Source organism: Meleagris gallopavo, chromosome 1 (genome assembly GCF_000146605.3).
Source record: "Meleagris gallopavo isolate NT-WF06-2002-E0010 breed Aviagen turkey brand Nicholas breeding stock chromosome 1, Turkey_5.1, whole genome shotgun sequence".
NCBI classification, from domain to species: Eukaryota; Metazoa; Chordata; class Aves; order Galliformes; family Phasianidae; genus Meleagris; species Meleagris gallopavo.
Window position 1 is genome coordinate 117,607,091 of NC_015011.2, and position 22,842 is coordinate 117,629,932.

A 22,842-nucleotide genomic window follows, 5' to 3' on the forward strand; every position below is an offset into this window, starting at 1 on the left:
TAATAGCAATCGTGAATTATGTACATGAAAATGTGGATGTTGTGCACTCCTATAATTCGATTTGTGCTTTGTAGGTGCCTCTTATACTTCACAAAGATGGTTTTGATATCTTTTGCTAAAGTTCTTGTTTAAAAAAACAAAAACAAAAACAAAAAAACCCCAAAACAAAACAAAACAACAACAACAACAAAAAACAAAACAAAAAAAACCCCAAGAAAACTAAGATCTGACTCCATTTTGGTCTCTTCACAGTTCTTATTTGCTACACTCACACCAAGCAGGAAATGCAGCCGAGATCTCCCTTATCCATAGTTACAGCCCTGGTAGATAAAATCAGTAAGTGGCAATTTGATCAGTGGAAATGTTTTCATCTGTTTATCTTACTTGCTCAGCAGCTATTGTGTTGCCATGGTTGTTACTGAGGATACTTTCTTCCCTTTCTTCCTGTTGAATTCAATTCATACTGGTTTGGCTTTGAATTCTGGTATGCTCAGGGTTTTCTTGAAGGGAGGAGCAGAAGAGGATGCTTTTCAGAATTTCATATTTCCCTTCCTTTAAAAACACAACTTTAATGTCTCCTGCGCTTCTGTGTTTGGTTATGTGTATTAGCATGTGCGTTTCTTAGCTTTGTTATTAAACGGTGCTTGTTCTGGTGGAGCTGGGCTTCACTCCTGTCACATTCTGCTGAACCCCTCTGTGGGTCGGCCGTCCGTCTGACAGATGCATGCCTGCTGCCTCTTCTGGTTTTAGTAAAAACAGGTAAAGCAGAAACTGCAGTGTTGTCCTTTGCAGCTCCTATCTTTTCTGACTTTTCTTCACGTGTGTTGCTGCTTACGCAACACAGAAACACACATCCTAGAAAAAAACAGTCTTTCTAATATCAGATATGAGTGTGTTGTCTCCAGCAATGTCCAATGTTTGTCTTGTAGATTTGTGCAAGAAAGTCATATATCCGGACTGTGACATCAAATTTACGGGCAATGTTTCTTGGGTTGGGAAGACCTCAATGGAAGTGAAGATGCACATGTTGCAGGTTAGTTCCTGTGCCTCTGCTATGACAGCCATGAGTTGCTGCAGAGTGAGTTCTGGGTGATTACATTAGCAGTCTAAGTTACACTTTCTAGAATGACCAAGATGATTTCCATTGGTCTAGGTGCGGCAAGGTGCTCTTCAGTACTTCAATTTTTCTTAAGCAGCATTTTGTAGCTAACTTTGAGAACGGTGTACTCATAGAGAGAAAATGGGTGGCTCTAATGTAGAAGATAATGTTACACACTGCATCCTGATGCTGAGAGTGGTGCCAGTTTGGCATTGATAACAAATTGTTGTTTTGGCATTTCTCAGAATAAAAGTCAGTGCCTATGTTGATTTTATTTTATTTTATTTATTATATTATAATTATATATAAAATATATATAAAATATTTTTCCCTAGATGCAAATAGTAGAAAATTAGCATCCCTCTGCTTAGTGTTTTTGTTGCAGAATTTCTGAAGCTGGACTTCTGTGTTCTTCTCTGCTTAGCTTTTTGTGAGAGGTTTTAGATGACAAACTAGTGCAAGTTAAGTGCAATTGCATAGGTGATGTCAACTGAGTAGCTGGTAGCTTGCTAAAAACCTTTTGTAAGTTGAGAGTTTAAGATATAATTGTTTCCTGTCTCTCTCAGCTGCACGATGGTGATTACAGCCCTGTGTTAGATGCAACCTTTGTCATGGTGGCCAGGGATCCAGAAAACAAACGGTAATTTGTAGGACAAGGAAACAGTCTTAACAAACTGCTGTTGTGGTGAAAGTGTGAAAGGTGGCAGCTGTGTATGTGTGAAGCTGTGCAGAGTGGGCTACAAATGAATTGTATGGTTGATATATTCTCTTGGCAAATGCTACTTTGCTAGGGCAAGCTTCAGAGCATTGAATTCAGGAGTCAGATGACACTAGGAATTGCTGCTAGCCATGTGGTCTGTCCCTTCTTTGTGTCAGATTTTCCTCTGAATGACTATCCTCACAAAAACAGAAACCCACATGTGTTACAGAGTAATAGTTAGAATGAATTGCTTTCTTGCCTAAAAAAAATGAAAGATTGAGTCTCAGTGGTTCAGAGTCACAGAGTGGCTGAGGCTGACAAGGCCCTCTGGGTCCAAATGACCCAACCTGTGCCCCAGCAGGGACACCCACAGCAGGGTGCCAGGCCCACATCCAGGCAGCTTTTGAATATCTCCTGGGAGGAGACTCCACAGCCTCTGGGCAGCCTGTGCCAGTGCTCCATCAGCTGCACAGCACAGAATTGCTGCCTGGTGTTCAGCAGGAACCTCCTGTGCTCCTGTTTATGCCTCTGGTCCTCGCACTGGGCACCTGCTTTAGAAATGGGTTGAGGACAACTAAGGAGAAATGTGCATGGGCTTATGCAGGTAGCTTAAGTCTTCGTACAGACTTCAGTGGATGTTCTTCAAGCCAGCTGGCCACAAGCCAACTGTGTTCAGAAAGTATTCAGTGTGAGATAAAAGCCCTTCAAAGAGGTACAGAATATGCTAGGTTGGGTATAGTGCCACAGAAGTGTGGCTGTGTGGCTTTTGGACCATGACAAACTTGCATCTCAGCATCTTGGGGCTTTGGCAAGAGAACTAATGGAGAGGGATCCTGAGCTGGAAAGAGAGAGAATGAGCTGTGCAATAGAGCAGGAGCTGGTGTGTCCCAACAGTCCAACATTACAACAAACCAGGGGAAAAGAGCAGGCAGTTCCAAGTGAGAAGTCTCATACAGGCTTTTTGTTACCAAAAGATAAAGATTGAGGGTGGAGATAAACTACTTGGCAGATTTGCATGGTTCTGTGTGTATGTATGTGTATGTATATGAGTGTTTGTGTGTCTAAACATATATTATTCTGAGCATCTGAGCATATATTCATATATATATGTTTAAAATATAAAAAAAATAATGTGGAAATTACAGGGATGAATGGGTCTTGAAAATAAGCTTTTGCCTTGCCTTGTGAAAAGGAATAATTAAGCTTTTTACAACTATGTTAGAGTACGTTTATTTGTGCAGTTAAACAGACATAGGAATTAGGACTCAAGGCAGCCTCACATCATCTTTTTTGATAAGCAGTGCACATGTAAACAGCTTTTGGCTGTTGATAAGGCTGTCATGGGAATGTGTAGATTATAAGAAATTTTGGTAGCTACAGCACTGTGTTGTTTCTATTCCAAAAGGAATATTACCGTTAAAGTTTTGTGCACCTGTTTTAGACTGTGCTAGATCACAACTTCTTCAGAAAACTGTTGAGAAACTCAGCAAATAGTTTAATGATCTTCCATGTAATCTGTGGGTACAGTTTTAACTCCTTAAGAAGCATCGCTGCATCAGTAATTTTTTCTTAATTATGCTTGATTGAGGTTGACTCACTTCACTGCCTCTTCAGGATTGAGGTGAATGTGATATTTTGTGGGCAGCTGCCACATTATGAAATAAGAGTTTGTTTATGTGATATAATCTGAAGTACATCTTTTAATCTTATAGCATGTTTGTAAACACAAATGGAGCACTTAAAATTTCTTTATGGGACAAACTCTTTTATAGTCTGTAACTTACCAAATAAGCCTCTGTCCACAGGCCAGCCTTTGTTAATCCACTTGTTCCTGAGAGCCCTGAGGAAGAAGAAATCTTCAAGCAAGGAGAATGTATGTTGTATTTCTTACCAGAATGCAAATTTGCCTCAGGTCCAATTTAGTAGCTGGAAGGAAGTAAACTGCAGAAGTTCTGCTTCTTACAAATGGTCCTAATTTGTTTGAAACCATTTTTTTGGTCATATTTTGTCAATATTGCTGAGAGTTTCAAAGACTACTGTCTCATTTTTGGAAGCTCTTTAGCTAAACTGATGGACAAGGATGCTCCTGTTGTACTCTGCACCCCACGTTTCTATTTCCAGGCTGTTACCTTGATGTCAGCACTGAAAGGAACGTGGCCTTTGTGTTTGGTTGATTGTCCCCACGGTGGGTCTGCTGGAGCACATCACAGCTCCTTTCCTGTCTTGGTGCCCGTGAACCTTTAGGAAAGACATTCAGAAAATGGAGGGGAGAAGTAGTGTAGCTGAATCTTCATTTTTTTTTTTTATCACAAATTTGCATTTGTGTACCATTGACAAAACCTGAAGAAGGTTTTTTTTTTTCTGTAGTGTTCCTTGCTTGATATGTCTTTCTGTTCTTCAGGGGGAGTACTTAAATTCCCTCTAAGAGGAGCAGATAGTATTCAAGAGGTCTTTCTTTTTTTCTTAGTTGCAGTCAGTTCTAAAAGCCAAATTTCTGTTTTGAGTCTAGTAATGTGAACCTCTAGCTTTTAATTTAATGGTGGGGAAAAAAAAAGAGGGAAGTCAATTGATTACAGATTAAAATCTTCAGAGCCAAATCAAGTGTTTGTTTTCTTTTTCCTTTGAATTCTAATACACCGATGTATTTTCTGCTTAGTGAACAAGTTGAAGAGGATTGATTTCAGCACTGCTTCCTTACTGAAAATGGCTCCCACTGCAGAAGAAAGAAACGTCATTCATGACATATTTCTTAATACACTGGACACAAAGTAAGGAAGGAGGGTGGAGGAGAAAGGAAGTCTTGAGAAAGAAAAGTAATCCATGTTTTGAGTGGGCTGTTTGTGGGTAGTCTGGCATGAAGTCATACATTTTGCTTTCCCATTTCACCATTTAAACTCTGGGGCATTTTACTTGGAAATGCAGACACAAACTTTTATATCCAGTCTACGCTTCTTGAAAGAGTCCTTCATCATCCAGGGGTGTTAGCTGTGCCAAGCTGATGGAAGTGTTAGCACAAAGAACTTTTGAGCAAGCTGTTATGAATAATCTCAAGGAAAGAGGTTAATTATGTTTATCCAAAGAAGGGAATTGGATGGTTTTACAGCTGTGTGACTTGCATAATGCAGGAGCTTTCTACATTTGACAGAAAAACCTCTTTCAGGGTGCGAATTGACCATATTTCAATCAGGTAACCTCGTGATGCATTTAAGGTATAATATCTGCCAACATTTTTGGAGTGAGATTTCTGTGAAATTGCCCAGTGCACGTGGTTGTAGAAAAATGTGCAGTAACACCAGTGCACTGTTGTATTTGTGGATAATTTCTTTAACTTACTAGCATTATACAATTGTTACTTTTAAAGCTGTTTACCACAGTGAGACATACCTTCCGTTAAAATGAACAGCTGTGCCTCGTACACATTTGAACGGCTCCAACTCTCTACATGCTTGATATTGAATTTCTCTTATGTGAAGCTTATGTGCTTTTAATTCATGGTGTGACTTAATGAGCAATGTAGAGCTTTTGTGGAGAAGTGTATGCTTTGTGAATATCTTTTCTTTCGTGTACCTTTCTCTTCTTGAGATTGATATTTCACATGGGCTTGGACATGAGCAGACATTTCCGCAAGATGAGAACTGAGGGCTTTATGATGCCATAACAAATCAACAATATCGTTTTAGATAAGGCTTCAGGGTCAGTTGGAGCTGCTTTCAGTGACAGCATTTCTGGATGGTTGTAGTTTTTTTTTTGGGGTGTGTGTGTGTGCATTTGCTTCTTGTGCATTTCTGACTTTCTGCATTCTGTTAATGGAGGTTATAAAGTGTATTGTCTCATCCATAGGACAGTAAGTTTTCGGAGTCGTATATTGCCACCCAATTCAGTGTGGATGGAAGATGCAAAGCTAAAGGGCCTACAGATTTGCCATCCTCAGGTATTTTGAAAAATGTGAATAAACTACAAAAATAGTTACCTACTGAATTATGATTCATCTTTTAAGACTACTCAATCCATTATTTTGTTCAGGTTCAGCAGTCCTTGCAGTGTATTTAGATTTTAGTTTCTTTTGCCATTTTTCTACTAATAGAAAAGAAAATCCGTAATTTAGAATAGAATAGAAAATATCTATATGGATTCCCACTGCAAAATAGAAGATTTTTCATTGTCTTTTTTTTCCTACCAGACTGCTCATTTTGTCTAAAGAAAATCATTTGCAAATTTCTTAAGTTGGACTTTCAGTTGATGACAGTCTTGAGGTTTTTTGTCTTATGTTATCAGTCAGATGAGTAAAGTTGCCTAGGACATTTGGACTTCTGTGTATATATTTCAGTAGTGCTCTTCATGCATTCAGAAACTCAGAGTTGAATTGAGATGCAGTCTTCAACACAGCACTTTGAGAAAAACAGATGCGATATAGCAGTTTGGGTTTGTTTGTTTGTTTTTGTTTTTTTTCTGTGTGCAGGAGCGGAACATCTTCAACAGGATCTTTGGAGGCTTCCTAATGAGAAAGGCATTTGAACTGGGATGGGCAACTGCTTGCAGCTATGGGTGAGTTGCAGACTTGCAGTAAGATCATCGAATGGCTTAGGTTGGAAGGGATCTTAAAACCCACTCATTTCAAACCTCCTGCCGTGGGCCGGGCTGCCCCCCACCAGCTCAGGCTGCCCAGGGCCCCATCCAACCTGGTCTTGAGTGCCTCCAGGGATGAAATCCAGAACATTATGCACATTAGTTTGATTGGGAAACCATGCTAACCAACCTATTGACATGAATAGAAGAGACTTTCATGTCTTACAGGATGTTCCACCATTTGTGTGCAGCACTGTTTTTCTTAGAGTGCCTGTTGTGTTTGCTAAGAGATTTGCATCTTGTTCCTTGGAGCTTGGTTTTTAAACATGTGAAGATAGAAAATGCATCTTTTTTCTGTTTTGTTTTATCTTGCTAAGCTACTGGGATGGACTTTTGAAATTTTCTTTCTGAATGTTTAAATAAACGTTCTGTTAAATAAGTACTGCATCTGCACACGAGGAATAGTTTCTGAACAATTTCCAGTAGCAAGTTGTGCTTAGAAAGTGTGAATGATGTCATAATCCAAGACAGATGGTATGAAGATTGTCTAGCAAGTATAAGTCGTAAGATACAACAATAATGCAGTATTATATCCTTAAAGGATGTGTATTTTTATGTGTGCAAGAGCTTTTGTCCACTTACTTTTGTCTTGGGTGATAGCATAATTCTTTAACACGTCCTATGGTCAGCATTTAAATAAAAACCTTGTTTTCTAGTGGCCATTTATGAAAATGCTGTCAAAGAAATAGTTTTGATTTCTGCAAGCATACAGCTGTTAAAGAGAAAAATTTCCCTTTTTCTTGCTCAGGTGTTCCAGACCTTTTATTGTCTCTGTTGATGATATCATGTTTCAGAGGCCAGTTGAGGTTGGATCCTTATTACTGCTTTCTGGACAGGTAGGAGCTGATTTCTCTTCGAAGAGTGGAAAAACTTATGCCTCTTGTTAGCACTGTTAGTCACTGATAACAAACAGCACATTACAAGAGAGTATGATTTTTCTCTAGTAAAATCAAGTCTGCTACAGTTTTTCGGTGTCAATGCTATACTATGAACTGTAACTCCTGTCTGAACTGTTTAGGTCTGCTACACAGAAAAAAACTACATCCAGGTTCGAGTCCACAGTGAGGTTTATGATGCAGATACCAGAGAGCACCACACAACCAACATCTTCCATTTCACATTTATGTCAGAGAACGAGGTCCCACGTATTGTCCCCAAAACTTACGGAGGCAAGTATCCAAATAATGCTTTGTGGCGATAACTGTGGAAAAGACTTTCTGTTGTAACACTGATCATCTTACTAGATGAACAATTGGCATTTGAATAACATATCAATTTCTTGACAAAGAATGCTTATTTTATGCTTTTATGACAACATGGATTGCCTCTTAAGCTTGTCTTCCTATGTAGTTGCCCAATATCAATACTAAGTTTCTCATGTCATTCTCTTTTCTTCACCTTGTTTCAGAGTCCATGTTATACTTAGATGGGAAGCGACACTTTGCTGCAATCATGAAAGAAATCTGAGAGGCACTGAGTGCTGTGTCAGCTGAGTAAGCAGCATAATGGCTTAGAAGGAACTGTCTGTGAGCCATTTCTGGAGACATGTGCTTGCAGTACCAAAAGCAAGGAAAGCAACTCCCTGCTCCTTTTCAGTGCTATTTATATATTTGCGCAGAAATGGATTTTGTTTTATTCTCTGCTCTTAGGATTTGTTACAATCTACTTTGGCATATCAGTTCTGTTAGGAAACAAGACTGAAAAACTTTAGATAGATGGCTTCTCTTGTCTGCTTTGAAAGATCTCATTACCCCCCTTTGCTATCGTACCCCCCTTGTCCCCATCTGCCTTCTTTCCCTCAGTAGCTCCCGTTTGTGTTTCTCTGAGAGGGGTTGGAAGTTCTTTCAGAAAAATATCTGCCATCAGTAGATACACACAGCTGAAGCCATTTGACTTGTATTTGCATGTAAATTAGGTTTAAGGTATTGTTTTTGAGGAAGGACAGGGGTGTCTGGGCAGCAGCAGAAGCTCAGAAGTTCTAAGTGTGTGCACGGTGTCCAAGCAGGTGTTTTCAATCAGTTGGGATTTTACAAGACTGTTGCAGCTTCTGGTTTGGATGGTTTCCTGTCCTCATGGGAAGAGTTCTTCTATGATGAGGTGGCTGGAAGGTCTGTTCTGATATTCTAGTTTTATACAGCTGGTCCCGTCAGCCTCTTTGAAAAACTTTTTTTTTCGTTTGCTGTAACTGCATGCTAGTTCTCGAATGAACAATTTCTTACTGCCTGCACAGTTCTGATTGGTGAGATTGGGTAAGGCTGGGAAATGGTATTGTAGAGCAGAATGTTTTGGATTTTTGGAGGTAGAGAATTTCTTTAAAGGTCTTTTCCACTTGCACTTACTTGTTGGCTATCGATCTCGTGCTGGTGTTTAGCCTTAGATGGAATTTGCCATCCAATTTAGGCTGTATTCCCCCCCTCAAAAATGGGAATGAGTGTGTTTGATTGATGTAAGAATGATAGGTCCAGAGGATCTGTGCTGAGCAGATGGGAGAAAGTGATGTGACAACGCAGATGGGTGATACAAGTTGACAAACTAAATCAGTGGGTTGTGATTTTTATTTTAGAGTAAGAAAGATTTAAAGATCCATGTTTAGGAGCGGAGCTTTCCTTGATCCTAGAAGGATAGTGTGAAGTTAATGGCTCTTAAAGCTGATTGCTTTTTCTGTAATGAGACCATTACAATAACGATGTTACACATCTGCTTTTTCTTTCTAAGAATTTCTTGCCTGTATTTATAGGCTAGGCAGCTTTCCATTGGCGGAACCAGGGCTATTGTCTGATCCGAATGGGATTAATGCACTGCAGAGATAGCAAGCTCCTGATTCCTGGCTCCTTACATTTCTCTCTTTGGTTGCTGATTCATATATCAGTTATTTTCTTAAACGGTTAATGCCACTGTGGGTATGTATTGTATTTTCTGTTTTCCTTATTTCTAAAACTCTTTGGAAACTGAATATACTTGACTGACCACACAAGTAGAGAACTGAAATTCTAGCCCAGCTTCTTTCTTCCACACTGCCTATGTCACTGCTGGGTATTCAGAAATAAGCAGGAATGCAGGAAATGGAGAGAGAGGTTTCAGAACCAGGTGTTATTGCTTCTGACTATCTGCAAGCTTTTATCACTGACCCAGTGGTCCTACATTGGGGGGCACCAAATTGTTCCTCTGCCCTTTCTGTTTTATTTAAATATGAAGTTATCATCATTTCTAAATTCAACTTCTGGGAGGGGGGTGGGAGAGAAGAAAAGGAGATGGCAGAATCTGAAGCAAAGCATGACATCGCACCTCTGGGCATAGGAAAGAAAAGGAATCCATGAATGAAGATACTTAAAAGGATGGGTGTGTAATAGTTCATGACAACTTTACCATTTACTGCAATCATAGTAGTTATAAAGATGTATTTACAGCTATGCAGAACTTGTGTGTTTATATATACATATGTAAAACATGTAAAATGCATCTTTTACTATATAGAAATATAATTTGTTCTCACATGTTTTTAGTCTGCGACAGTAACTCCACACTATCACCCTCTTTGAAAATAGGTAAATGAATCTTGGTTCAAGGAACATTATTTATGCATGTCTCTGTGTACTTGTGCATATGAGATGAAAATTATTTGTTTTTAGATCTTGCATTGAGAATAAAAACAATTTACCGTAGTAATTAATGCTAAGTTTGTATTGGAGCCTAATGAGCAACCCCTTGCTGGACTTGGTCTAGAGTTATTAATTGAAAATCTTTGTATTAAGCTAACATATCTGGCTGGAGCTCTGTAGCAGGAAATAGATGTTTCAGCTGTTGTGCCATGGAGTACAGCAAGAAGGAGGGGGGCTGCGAGAGTTGGATGGCCTCCCCCCCACCCTCCTCAGTTAATGCTGTTGTAAAAGGAGAACTCTGCGATTGGCTGAGTGCCCAAAAAGCACTTTGTTTTCAGTGCCTCTATTTTTCTGTGTTTAAAAAGCAACCTTCCCCTAACAGCTTCTGGTAGCACCTCTTCAAATATTTGTGATACTGTGGCAGCTAAGTCACAATGTAAATCTGCTGCAGCTCTTAAAGCACTGACCGGTGAGTGAGGGCTTTAGTTCAGAAACTGCCTCTAAAATTACTGCATGTCTGATTGCTTTTGCTGTATGTTCAGCCTTTGGTGACAGACTGGCTTACTGGTCCTCCTCTGAGTGCATTTTAAAGTTGGTGTGCGTGACAGTACTGCTTCACCAGCCAACAGGAGAGGAGAATGGAGGTCTTGGCCCTGCATCTGGGCATGACACGTTCCCAGGTATACTAACAGGACTGAGGGCACCCCTAGCTAAGGGCAGGAACCAGCCTTGCACGTAGAAGAGGCAAGTGGGTTTTTGTACTGCCTCAGCACTTCATTAGCATGAATGAGGCAGAATGAACTTCAGATGTTTGATTGCAACTGCCTCTGCTCTGCCTTTGCCAACTGCAGACCACATTGACGCTGATGTACGCAAACTCTAGTTATTTTTCTTGGTGGTTTTGCTGGAAGATCTCCAAACCTCCACATGCTGGCTGTATCATGCTAAGCGTTGATCAGTCACCCCAGACTCTGAAGTAGCAGCTATCACATCATCATCCTTAGTTACATGATTGATTCATTGCTATTTTACTGCATTTATCAGGCATGTATGTAACATACAGAACATGATCCTTCCAGCAAATGTCAGTGCAGAGTAGAGCTGTACACTTTCAAGAGCTTTATCACTCTGTTCACATGCTGTTAGTTTATATTCTGCTTTCCGTCACTGCTTCCTTGATATTTCCCTGGAGATAAGGGAACCGTTGCCTGGAGTGCTCTGAGTTGTTTCTCATGCTACTGTATCATGGAGGGCAAGACAGAAAACAACTGATGCCATTAAATGGCATGTGGTGGCTCAGAGTGCTCTGAAATAAAGTTCTCAGTAGATTCATTAGAAAGGCAGTGGCTTTAGTAGGCAGCAATAAGCAAGACTCTCATCTTATCTTTCATTTCATTGCAAATCCTACTAACAAGCCCAGAATGAGAGACTTCTGTGTTTTTCTTCCTCAAGTTTCCAATATTCTTTCATTCATGGAACTATCTTTCCTCCTTTGTTGTCCCTCTTGTTCCTGGAACTTTTGTCTTTCTTTCTGCCAGCTGCCAGCTATCACCTCTCATCTCAAACACCAGTGTGTCTGTGTTTTTTTACTCAGGCTTGCCTTTCCTCAGCTTCCCTGCCAGCATACCCAGACCTCTCTGTAGAACCCCATTCTCTTTCTATGGAAATAGCATTTCAAGCTTGTAATGTAATATGGGGAGTCAGGCCTTTGCTTAAGGACTATTTCACAGAATCATTTGAGTTGGAAGGGACCCTTGAAATGCCATCTGGTCCAAATCTCCCCTGCAATGAACAGAAACACCTACAACTTAATCAGGGTGCTCAGATCCCTGTCTGTCCTGACCTGGAGTATCTCCAGGAACTGGGCATCCACCACCTCTCTGGACAACCTGTGGCAGAGCTTCTTTTTTTTTTTCCCCCTAGTAAACATTCTTGATCCTGTTTTCTCAGCTTGGGCTTTGTCCAGCTTTCCATGTTTGCTTTTTGTTTGATGCTGTCACTGATCTGCTACAGCGATAGAGCCTGTGGTTTTGTTCTCTGACTTGCTGCTTACCTGGCTCAGCAAGAAGCACGTAGGTGGGCACGCATTCAAAACACAGGTGATAGCTTACTGCTGTTTTGTAACATCTCATTAGCTGCTTTAGTGTAACACAGGCTCCTGCTGCTAGCAGTAGGTGTGAGTGACCTGGCTGGAGGCAGGCAGGTGTTGCTGGAGAGCAGGGCACAGCTGCTACAAGCAGGCACATAGCTGAAGCTTGTTTTATGCCTTTGGCTGCTTATTACCAGCCATGAATAACTGCACCTGCATTAGTCACGCTGCAGTGGCCTGGAAGACGTTGATAATATTTTAGGTGCTTCAGGCTTGTTGAAGGCTTTAGGCAAAACCCTGAGTAAAATCAAGTGGCTGACTAACACCACAGTTACATGAGAAATCTGCTCTTTACATGCCATCCTCCAGTCTTGGAGATGGCAGGGGCTGCAGCAGCATGTCAGCAGCCCTTGGCACTTTTCTTCATACAGCTGTGCCTCTGCCACATGCTCCTCCTTTCCCCAGGCCTCCTGAGGATGGGGCGGTGGTGCTCAGTGTCTGCCTGCCTGAGTGAAACATGCACTTAGCTATTACTTCTGTCAGAGCTGAAGCTGAGGTCCAGCAGCTGCATGTGCTCCCTGTCTGCAGTGACACAGCTGGGCAGTACTCACCAAAGTTTACAAAGCCAGGTAACTTCATGGTGAAAACAAAGCTGCTGGGCTAGTTCTGCAGAACCTTAGTTAGTGAGGTGTGTGCACAGGGACAGCTATTGTATGGTCTGGTGGGGGAAGAGGAACTGAGGTCTCAGGAGCACGGGGCCCGAGGCTAGCAATGCAGCGTTTCTGGATTAGAACTGGGGGGAAGCCTTCTCTGCCTTCTTTGCAAGGATGATCTTGGTGAAGGTCATCTTCTGCTCTCAGATGATCTTTATCCAGCTTCACAAACACTAGAATGCTACATTAAAATGAGGGTGAGATAGGAACAAGCAATAAAAGACATGCTTATGGAAGGGGGCTCCAATGCACAAAAGGATTAAGTGTGTCTTATAAGGTCATTGTTTTTTTTTCCCCTTGAAAGAAGAAATGTGTGTACGTGACCCACAGGAGTTTCTGAAGGCCACTGGGCACATCAACACTCACCTTGGGGTTGCTCCCTTACAGCTAGGAGCTATGGCTAGTGAGAGGGGCAGAGCAGAACACTAACCAGTATGGACCTCAGTACCAGTGTAAGACCTGGGAAAATGCAGATAACCTGTAATGGAACTGATCTTATCAGCATATCAGCTACAAATACAAGCATGGAAGAAAAAATCCTGGTTCAGTTCTTGAATGATGAACTACAATAGCAGTATTTTATTTCATGCAGATGTACTGAATAATGAAGCCCAGGGTATGTGCATAGGAGCTTAATGAAAAATATCTTCTAGCTTTGCAAAACTGGAAATTTAATTCAGCAACTGTATTTCTGGCTTCAGGGTTAGCTGCCATTCCTACCTGACTATGGTCATACCACAACCAAACGCCTGTTCTGTAGCTCTAACAGCATGACTGAGCAAATGATATTTGCAAAAATTAAGCTATCTATCTTTAGCAAAACTTGTGAATCAAAGCTCAAGGTGCTAAGAAAAATGTGTTTTAGGAAAACCAAGCACCTAAACAAAACTTACAGGGTAAACATGTATTTCACAAGCATGCTCTGATAATATAGTATTTGTACCTCTAACAAGTATTTAAGCTACCAGAGCTTTACTTGTCTGCTGCAGATAATATATTAGTCACACTCATGAAATTTAAGAAAATTAACGAAATTTTATTGGCAAAAATCAAGTTGAACGTGACCTAAGTAATTAAGTAGAAGTCAGCCTCAGTTTAGTTTATCAAAATACTTCAGTTTTCCAGCTGGATCTGGAATTATCTGCACAAGAAAGAAAATGAAAATGTTAGTCTAAAAACAAAACTATGCAAATGCAAGAACTTGTGAATCCAGAACAGTACAATACTTGAAAATATCGTAGAATGGTTGATTGAAAGGGACCTTAAAGATTACTCAGATCAGAGACCTGTGGTTTGGATAAGGACATTTTCCACTAGATCATGTTGTCCAAAACCCCACCCAGCCTGGCCATGAGTGCCTCCAAGGGATGGGACATTTCTGGGCAGCCTGTTCCAGTGCCTCACCACCCTCTGAATAAATTTCTTCCTAATGTCTAATCTAAATCTCCTCTCTTTGAATTTAAAACCATTCCCCTTTGTCCTGTCACTACATCCTGTTGTAAGAAGCCTCTCCAGCTTTCCTGTAAGCTTTCTTTTGTACTGGAAGACCACAGTGAGGTTTCCCTGGAGCTTTCTCTTCTCCAGGCTGAACAAGCCTAGCTCCCTCAACCCATCTCTCTAGGAGACATGCTCCAGCCTTCTGATCATCCTTGCGACCTCCTCTGGACTTGCTGTTGATACAGCCCAGGATATGTTGCCTTTCTGGGCTACAAATGCACAGTGCCAGTTCATGTTTTTCATCAACCAATAAGCCCCAAATCCTTCTCCTCAGGGCTGCTCTTAATCCATTCTCTGTCCAGACTGTATCTGTGCTTGCGATTGCCCACGTGCAGAACCTTGCACTTGGCCTTGCTGAACTGCGTGAGGTTCACATGGGCCCAGCTCTCAAACCTATCAAGGTCCCTCTGGCTGGCAGCCCTCCTCTCCAGTGCCATGATCACACCATGCAGGTTGGTGTCATCAGCAAATTTGCTGAGGGTGCACTCAGTCCCATATCCATTGAGCAACTCTACAAGTGTGACCATCCAGGCAGTTCCTTCTCCATCAAACCCATTTATCTCAATTTCAGAGACAAGGACTTTGTGTGAGACAGTATCAAACGCTCTGCATGAGCTCAGGTAGATGACATCAGCTTCTCTTCCCTTATCCACCAATACTGTAAACCCCATCACAGGAAGCCAAATTTTTCAGGCATTAGTTGCCCTTAGCGAAGCCATGCTGACTGTCACTAATCACTTCCTTGCTTTCCATGCGTCTTATCACAGCTTCCAGGAAGATCTGCTCCATGATCTTGCTGGCCGTAGAGGGGAGACTGACTGCTCTGTACTTCCCTGTCTTCCTTCCTTTCCCTTCTTAAAGATGGGAGATGTATTTCCTCTTTTTCAGACAGTGAGTACTTCACTGGACTGCCACAACATCTCAAATATGATGCATAGTGGCTTAGCAACTTCATCAGCCAGTTCCTTTAGGACCTGCAGATGCATCTCATCAGGATGCAAAGCCAACCCACAATAACCACTGGAGAATAATCTATCATTTGACCTGATAATAGATTACTATTCATCACTAAATATACTTAATGGGAGTAGCAAAACTAGTTAATTAATTGGGGAAGAGAGAGTGCAGCCTACCAATGGAAGCATTTTGGCAGTTAAAAGCAAATACCTTTATGCTCCTTGCCCCAGAAGCAAGATATTTTAATAAATTAGTTTCTATAATCAAGTGCCTTAGAATTTACTTACAGTTCTTCCCTTGGCCACCACACTCTCATGGTTTCCTCTGGTTTGATCTAATTAAATCAAACACATTTACAAGGCATGGCTACATCTTTGAGAAAGTATCTGAGCTACCCTGCTATTTAAATTATCTGCATGTTTTGCAGAGAGGAGAAAAACAACTGCTTACGTAGCAGTTTTAAAATAGTACTATTGGACCTATTCTCGGCATTTTGATGGCTTTTAGAAAATATGCTAATTTGTATTATTTAGGTAACCCATGGCTAGGGCAGGCAGAACTCTGAAGTGCCAGAATGTGTCTTTCCATTAGATCAGCCAGCCCTCTTTTACCTTACAATTTTAAAATCCATCGGCGCCCACTAAGACTCTCCTCTGCTAGCTGCAAAGAGGTGACTCATAGACTGTAGTCATCAACGAACATTTTCACATGCAGTAAAGAAACACTCCGCTGTTTTTATTATCAGTTAAAAATGCTCACTACTTTCCATATTTACAGGCTACTGGAACCTGCTTTCAGTTGAGACAGCTCTTAAACAACAGTGCTCGGTCATCACCAAATGGTTTAAAAGAAAGCCACATTCTCAAATTAATGATAGTGATCTCATGTGTCCTAAGCAGCTCAGACCTCCAGTAAAAGCTTCATTATCCTGCTGAAGCTTGATCCAAGCCCAGAGAACACAAACAAGTTCAATGGGTGTTTATCTGATCCCCAGCTCTTCTGCTTGTGTTAACTGTGGGTGAGTACCAACAAACGCACGAGAGCTTTTGTGTAGCAAAGCAGTGCTCTCTGCTGGAGATGTGATAGTGGCACACTCTCTCTACCAGATTCTAAAGCAGATTGTGAACTCGCATCCTTTTTTATGGCAGTGCCTAGGATCCACAGCGAGACTCCACAGAACCAAGAATTTATATGGCCATATAACTGAGAAGACAGGATGGAGTCAACCTAACCTCAACCTTTCAACTTCCACTCAAGCTTTAACTACAGTAATGTGAACTGACTCCTATCATCTTCTTCAGAGTTGCAAAGATTCTGGATTTGACTTTAGAGGAAATTATCTTGGTGTTTCCTAATAGGATATGCATTTAAACATGAACAGTGACTTACTGTTTCACTGCCAGGTTTCCAACCAGCAGGGCAAACTGGAGGAAAAAGAAAAAAAGACAAAGTTTGTACAAGTATTTTTACACACGCTTCCTTTTCTGAATTTCTTTCATGTTCTCTTCCTGAACTTGAAGTAGAACACCGCTGAAGTGTCAGAAATAAGGATCTACAAATAACTGATATGCAGTCATCTTTATACATGGGATGGTGTCAGTAACACAGTTCATAATTGGTACCACGTAGCATTTCTGTTAACTGAAAACTGTCTCTCTCTGGATGGATGCCTACAGCTTGGTTTAATTCTCATGCTTTTTAGGCAAAGCACAGCATCTGAAAATGAACACCCATTCTGTTTAAGCACAGAAGTTTCATGATAAAGTTCAGGTGACTACACACCTATCTGCCTTTCTTTAAAATGGAGCAACGGGAGATGACAGCACATAGTTAACATGCAACGCAACTAAAAGCTCTGTGACCATCTCAACAGTTGCACATTCCAAATTGAAACTCTCATCTGTTGTGATGCTTCAGCCACTGTCATTATGCCTTACTACACTGCTTTAAGGTGCTCTGTCAGATTAAATACATCCAATGCAATTCAGGAATTGCAGAGAACTTTTCCTCCTGTTCTGTGCAACAGATCCAGTAGAAGCACTGTAGAGACTTTGTAACTCAGAAAGGGAGACTCAACTTCCTCACTCAGATACAAATATCCTAAGTACCAGCATTCAGCTTTATGAATTCTGTATACCAAAACATAATGATGATTTGTACCTTTAGATAAAGGTACATTTAAATACTAAAAAAAAAAACCCACACCTGAGTTGAAATAGAGGTTAAAGTGCTGAACACATACATTAATTGTTAAATAAACACGTTTAAACAGATACATTAACTTGAATATTTAAAAAAACCCAACAACATGACAAGTTCATCATATGCATGAACTGCAGTGAGGGAATATAGCCATACTTGAGACAAAGTTATAACAAGCCAGTGAAACATTTGTCAGTGGAAAATTATCACATAGTGCTTATAAAGAATACAGCAGTGGCAGCATAACCTTCACAGCATAATTGTGTTTCTTGACAGTTACTTGTCATGCAACATCCACAGAGGACAAGGACTACCCACATCTTGATTCTTTCAGGACATCAAAACATACTGAAATATTTGCCCTGATTCTTCAGGGCGTTGTATTTTATACTGCTTTATCCTTTTGACAGTACATAATGCCTCTGTTCAGACCAGGGAATGCTTTGTTTTGAGTTGGAAGCTCACCTAGTCCAACTCCCCTGCCATGAACAGAGACACCTACAGCTACAGGAGGTCTCAGAGCCCTGACCAGCCAGAGATTATTGTATCAGAACCATCAAACCACTTCATTCACTTGATAAGGCTAATCTCTAATGCTACTGAGTACTTTTCTTCCAAAAAAAAAAATCTATAAATACAACTCCCAGTCTAAGTAAAACAATCTTCAACATGAAAATACTTAAAAGAGCACCTTCTCCATGTTTGTCTGTGTACTGGAATGCTTGTACCAAACGAAGCGTTTCATCCACTGATCTCCCCACGGGAAGGTCGTTCATGGTGATCTGTCGAAGGATTCTCTTATCGTCAATTATGAAAAGGCCCCTGTAACAAACAAGTTCTTTTTTTTTTTTTAAATGAAACAAAACTAATTGCCTCGTGTTCACACACTATCTTATGTCTGCTGGATGGGGAGAAATTTCATCTCTGCAAGCACTACACGATACCCACCTCCTTATGATACTACTAACCCACTGGGCTACCTGAGCTATGGGATGAGATGAGGGCAAGTTAAAAACAACAAGGAAAATACACTTCTATGCAGAACATACAAGTAAGTGATGGCAAGCCCAACCAGGGGATGATGCAGGTGCTATGGTGTCAGGTGGATCCCAGAGGTTTACAGAAGACCTGCCTCTTGGGGCTGTTAGTTATCAGTATTCTTGACTCCAGCTGAACTTGGGAAGTCCCTGAGTAACAACAATTCAGGGGAATTCTTACCATGTGCTTGCCTTGCCCTCACATCTGCTGGCTGTAATGCAGGGTTATCAACCATGCTTTTTGTTCTGACTCATTACAGCTTGTTTTTGTGCATTCTTATCTCTGCTCTGGGTATGAATTGTCAAGCAAAAACTGCTCTTGCTCTGCAACAGTACCACATTTTGGTTCTGTGTAGTTTGTCAAAGGAGTATGCCAACATCTTTGGGGGATTACTATGATCTCACTCAGACTGCTTAGTACTCGTGTGCTTTCAAGCAGTAAAGGAAGACTTCATTTAAAAGTTCCTTAGCATATATTACTTTTTTTTAAGGATAAATAAGCAGCATGATGTGTTGTTAGAAAATTTAAACTGTTTACATGAGAAGGTAAGACCTCTTGTATGTACATACTGCGGGCTTGCTAACAAGCCATAAAGAAGAGCTCAGAGTGCTAACAGTGTTAGATGAGATGTGCTATTTTGTACAAAAAAAATGAGCCACTTCAATATTAATGTATACAGCTCAATGGATAGCAAAAAAGAGAGATGTCAGTGTATATTTAGATATGAAGTAGCAAGCAGTAGTTCATCAAGACAAAATGAACGGTAACCAAGTGGAATACCTAAGTGTGTGTCCTTGATCTTCCAGATATACACCATAGTCCTTGGAAATCTGGTGTGTTAAATCTGAAAGAAGTGGAATCTTCATTGGTCCGAGTCCTCCTTGTTTTCGAGGAGTATTAATCCTTTGAAAGTAATGAGTTACAAATGTATTATTCATAATGATTTCTGTTCTTTACACAAAATTAGAAGCCAAAAGCCATTATAGTACTCACAGAAGAATTCAATGCAAGTGACATTTTTTTGTTCTGCACACCAGGGAAGTGAATGCTATCTCTGGTTCCAGCAACGTGTACAGTAGCTCTTCTGCAGTGTTTGGCCACATCAATTAACAGTGACCTCTTTCTTGTCAGTCATATTTGCTTTATACTAACATACCTACAACTGGGAGAGCGTACCTCATTTTTATAGATTTTAGCATCTGTATCTCATTTTTAGTATTTGAAGAATTTTGGACTGGGACAGGGCACATTTCAAACAATGCACATTAACAAGCTTCAAAGATAAAGATATCTTCATACAAGAGTGTTAACACATTTTATCACTGAAAAGCAATTCTAACATTTGTATCAATAACATCATGCTGTTACACATTATGAAATCTGGGGATGTGGTTCCTCAGCTCAGATGGACCTATGAATAACTTTCAGCAAAAGACAAGGGTAAGATACGTACCATGCTAAGTGAGTGAACTTGGAGTCCACGGAACATGCTACTACTTCAGTATTTATTGCTCTGAATTCCTCAATTCTGTCACTGAAGGCGATTATTTCGGTTGGACATACAAATGTGCTAGGTAATTTTAAACAAAATAAAGTCATATTTTCATGATATGTTCAGTAAGTTCTCTGTTTAACATATCAATAAGCAGCCTCGTCAAAGCACTTACATTTTTACATAAAATAATGGAAAGTATGGGTTTATCAGAAATTATTTCAGCTTCCACATATTTTTTCCTGCTTTTTCAAGTATTTAGCAAAATGCTGCCTGCAAGTTTCGCAGTCTGATCCTAGCTTGGTTCCAAATGCTTTATTACTGAAAGTTATAAACCTACAGTTAGTTTGCAGTCTAGATACAAATGTTTTTACAGACTTTCTGAATATTAACTGGTTGCATTTAAGCACGATATGCCAAGCGTTTCACAAGATCATACTGGTAATTTCTTGTTCAGTGGAAAACACCATCCCTCAGTGTCCTACATACACTCTGGAAAATACAAATGGGATGCTGCCCTCTGTTTGCAGCAGCGATGTACAGCATAATATGGAATGCTGAGGTTGCCCTACTGGGTACCAGAGACTGAAGATTAATCTTTTGAATTGAAACGCAAATCAGCAGACACACCTAGTACAACAAGCATCATGTTTTAATTTTACCAGTGCACAATGATAATACGATGGCAAAGAGAGTAGTTTCTCCTACTGCTCTCTTTTTCTACCTCAAACCCTTCCCAAATAAAACAAAACAGAAATAAAAGAGAAAAATGAAGGAATTAGATGTTTTGTGTAGGTGAACTCAGTGTTGCTTTGCCTACTCATATCATACTTACAAGTCAAGAGGATAGAAGAAGAAGACAAGATATTTTCCTTCATAATCTGTTAATTTCAGCTCTTTAAACTCTCCATTAATGACTGCTGTTCCTTCCCAGTAAGGCGCTGGCTTCGAGACTGAAATATGAAGGACATTCAAATTAAAGTCAGAGTATGAAGCACGTGTTCAAAGCAAGCTGTTCGTTAGCTCATGCACAAGGACAACTGTTGTCCTTTTGCTTGAAAAACAACCTACTGCAGAGTCACAAAATCAACCTTTCTTACTACTTTGCAGAGGTCAAAGCGGCAGAGGTAACACAACAGTGAAGGAACGTGCATTTTAGTTGCATGGAAAGCAGCTAATGACAGAATCACAGAACTGCAGGGCTTTGCAAGGGACGTCAAGGGGACATCGAGTCCAACCCCCCCTAATGCAACCAATTCGTGCTTATGCATGAGCTTCTCAAATCACTGGTAATCAAGGCTGCACAAGCATTATCTCTTCATAGTTAACAAACCACAAGCCTACTATCAGCTCATAAGAGAACATCTGTTAGACTGAAGGAGAGACTGTTTTAGATTTCAGGAAATCACACTATTTGTTTTGAGTAACTGTTAGGAAAAAGAAGCTTAAGATGGTTCAAATTCATCCTGTAGGCATGAAAAACCATTTGCAATTCAAATTCATGTGAAAATACATACTACAGCATGTTCAGAAGCAAATGCCTAAAAATGGGGTATATATTAGCCAAATTACAGCTCCTAAGCAAACTGTAACTTGAAGACAGCTGTGCTTTTTTGAACACATGAAATGTATTTCCTATTGAAAGGATGAGCCTTGAATTTAAAAATATTAAAAATTATTCTGACAGATACCATTTTTGTAACAGTGTGAATTCTGAGACAAAGGGTAGAGTATGTCAGATACAAAAGGTAGAACCCAGCTGATGTGAAGACACCTGTGATGTCCAGAATGTTGACACACTGCCCCAGGAGATTATTATGCTGTTGAGAAAAATATATAGAACCTTAATTATTATCCAGATGATGACTGTGCTGTTAAGCTTGTTTTCATAGAATGACCCACAGCTACAGAATTCAGCTGGTGAGGAGATGTAGCAGGGATTGCCCCAGACATAGGGCCTGTAAGTGGGAATGGCCTCTGTCAGTTTCACCTTGTGTAAGCTACAGGGATGCGGTAATGCAAGCAGAGAGAATCAGCAGCCACGACTGATGATTTCAGTCTACTTTTAAGAAATGCTCTTCCTCTTATGTCTTGTGTAGAATTATTTTTGCTCAGATCTCAAGCTCAGAACTTCTAATGCTTTTTTAGTGTAGGTAAGGGACTGTTCTCAAGCGAAAGCTGAGATTAATGCCTGAGTTACTCAGAGCTGTCCCAAAGCCTTCCAAACGCCACTCTTCACAAAACCAGCAACCCTAATCACCTCTCTTTGTAGGAAAGCACTGCCTCCAGCCGATTAGGGGGGAGATGGAAGAGAAAATAGGCTGTATTTTGACCTGCTTTTAAACTCAGGCGTTTTTGTTTTTCCTTTCGAAATACTTGTCTTGAGACGCTGCAGAGCCGCATTACAAAGGGAGAAAAACACAAACAATCCTCGTGCATCTTGACTGGTTGTCCGTTCTCATTCCGTCTGCTGAGGAGCGTTTAAAATGGAAGCCGCAGGGGAACGACCGAACAGCGTGAGCTCTCACGGCGAAGATCGCCTCCGATGGATCTCTGCGCTTTCCGCTCCACCAAAGGAGGCTCCTGCTGCCCACGTGCCGCCCCGAGAGCTCGCGGCCGCGGAATGACGGGCAGAAGCACAGAGGCAGGCGGCCAACCAAACCCCGCACCGACTGCAGGCACTCCAATCACCGCCCGCTTCGCTGCGGCAGGGTTGACGTGGAGCGACACGGGCAAAGCGAGCGAGCGAGGCGGCCTTTCGCTATTCCTAATCCAAACGAGGGCACAAAAGATTCCCCCTCCCGTCCCGCCCCGCGCCGACCGCTCGTCC

The 22,842-nt window shown here is 40.9% G+C and overlaps 2 protein-coding genes across 2 annotated transcripts; one reads left to right on the forward strand and one right to left on the reverse strand.

Moving 5' to 3' along the window:
- Nucleotides 1–231: 231 nt before the first annotated feature.
- Nucleotides 232–10,091, forward strand: ACOT9 (acyl-CoA thioesterase 9). Its single transcript, XM_010725815.3, has 10 exons — nt 232–336; nt 930–1,033; nt 1,666–1,739; nt 3,605–3,672; nt 4,456–4,567; nt 5,640–5,730; nt 6,259–6,344; nt 7,174–7,261; nt 7,444–7,594; nt 7,834–10,091. Exons 1-10 carry the CDS (start codon nt 285–287, stop codon nt 7,890–7,892), a joined length of 885 nt encoding a protein of 294 aa, XP_010724117.1. The 5' UTR covers nt 232–284; the 3' UTR covers nt 7,893–10,091.
- A 3,747-nt stretch (nt 10,092–13,838) lies between these two features.
- Nucleotides 13,839–21,008, reverse strand: PRDX4 (peroxiredoxin 4; the record flags this gene model as incomplete). The annotated part of the gene is made up of 6 exons (XM_010725826.2): nt 13,839–13,967; nt 16,670–16,704; nt 18,174–18,304; nt 19,301–19,423; nt 19,974–20,090; nt 20,848–21,008. Coding segments are annotated over 6 exons (618 nt in total), but the record flags the coding sequence as incomplete, so codon positions are not given.
- Between the last annotated feature and the right edge of the window lie 1,834 nt (nt 21,009–22,842).

Bases quoted from the DNA above. Each gene is read 5' to 3' on its own strand.
- ACOT9 (XM_010725815.3), top strand. From the start codon at position 285: ATGCAGCCGAGATCTCCCTTATCCATAGTTACAGCCCTGGTAGATAAA. The intron at 5,731-6,258 runs GTATTTTGAAAA...TTCTGTGTGCAG, and splicing joins TACAGATTTGCCATCCTCAG to GAGCGGAACATCTTCAACAG. The intron at 7,262-7,443 runs GTAGGAGCTGAT...TGAACTGTTTAG, and splicing joins TATTACTGCTTTCTGGACAG to GTCTGCTACACAGAAAAAAA.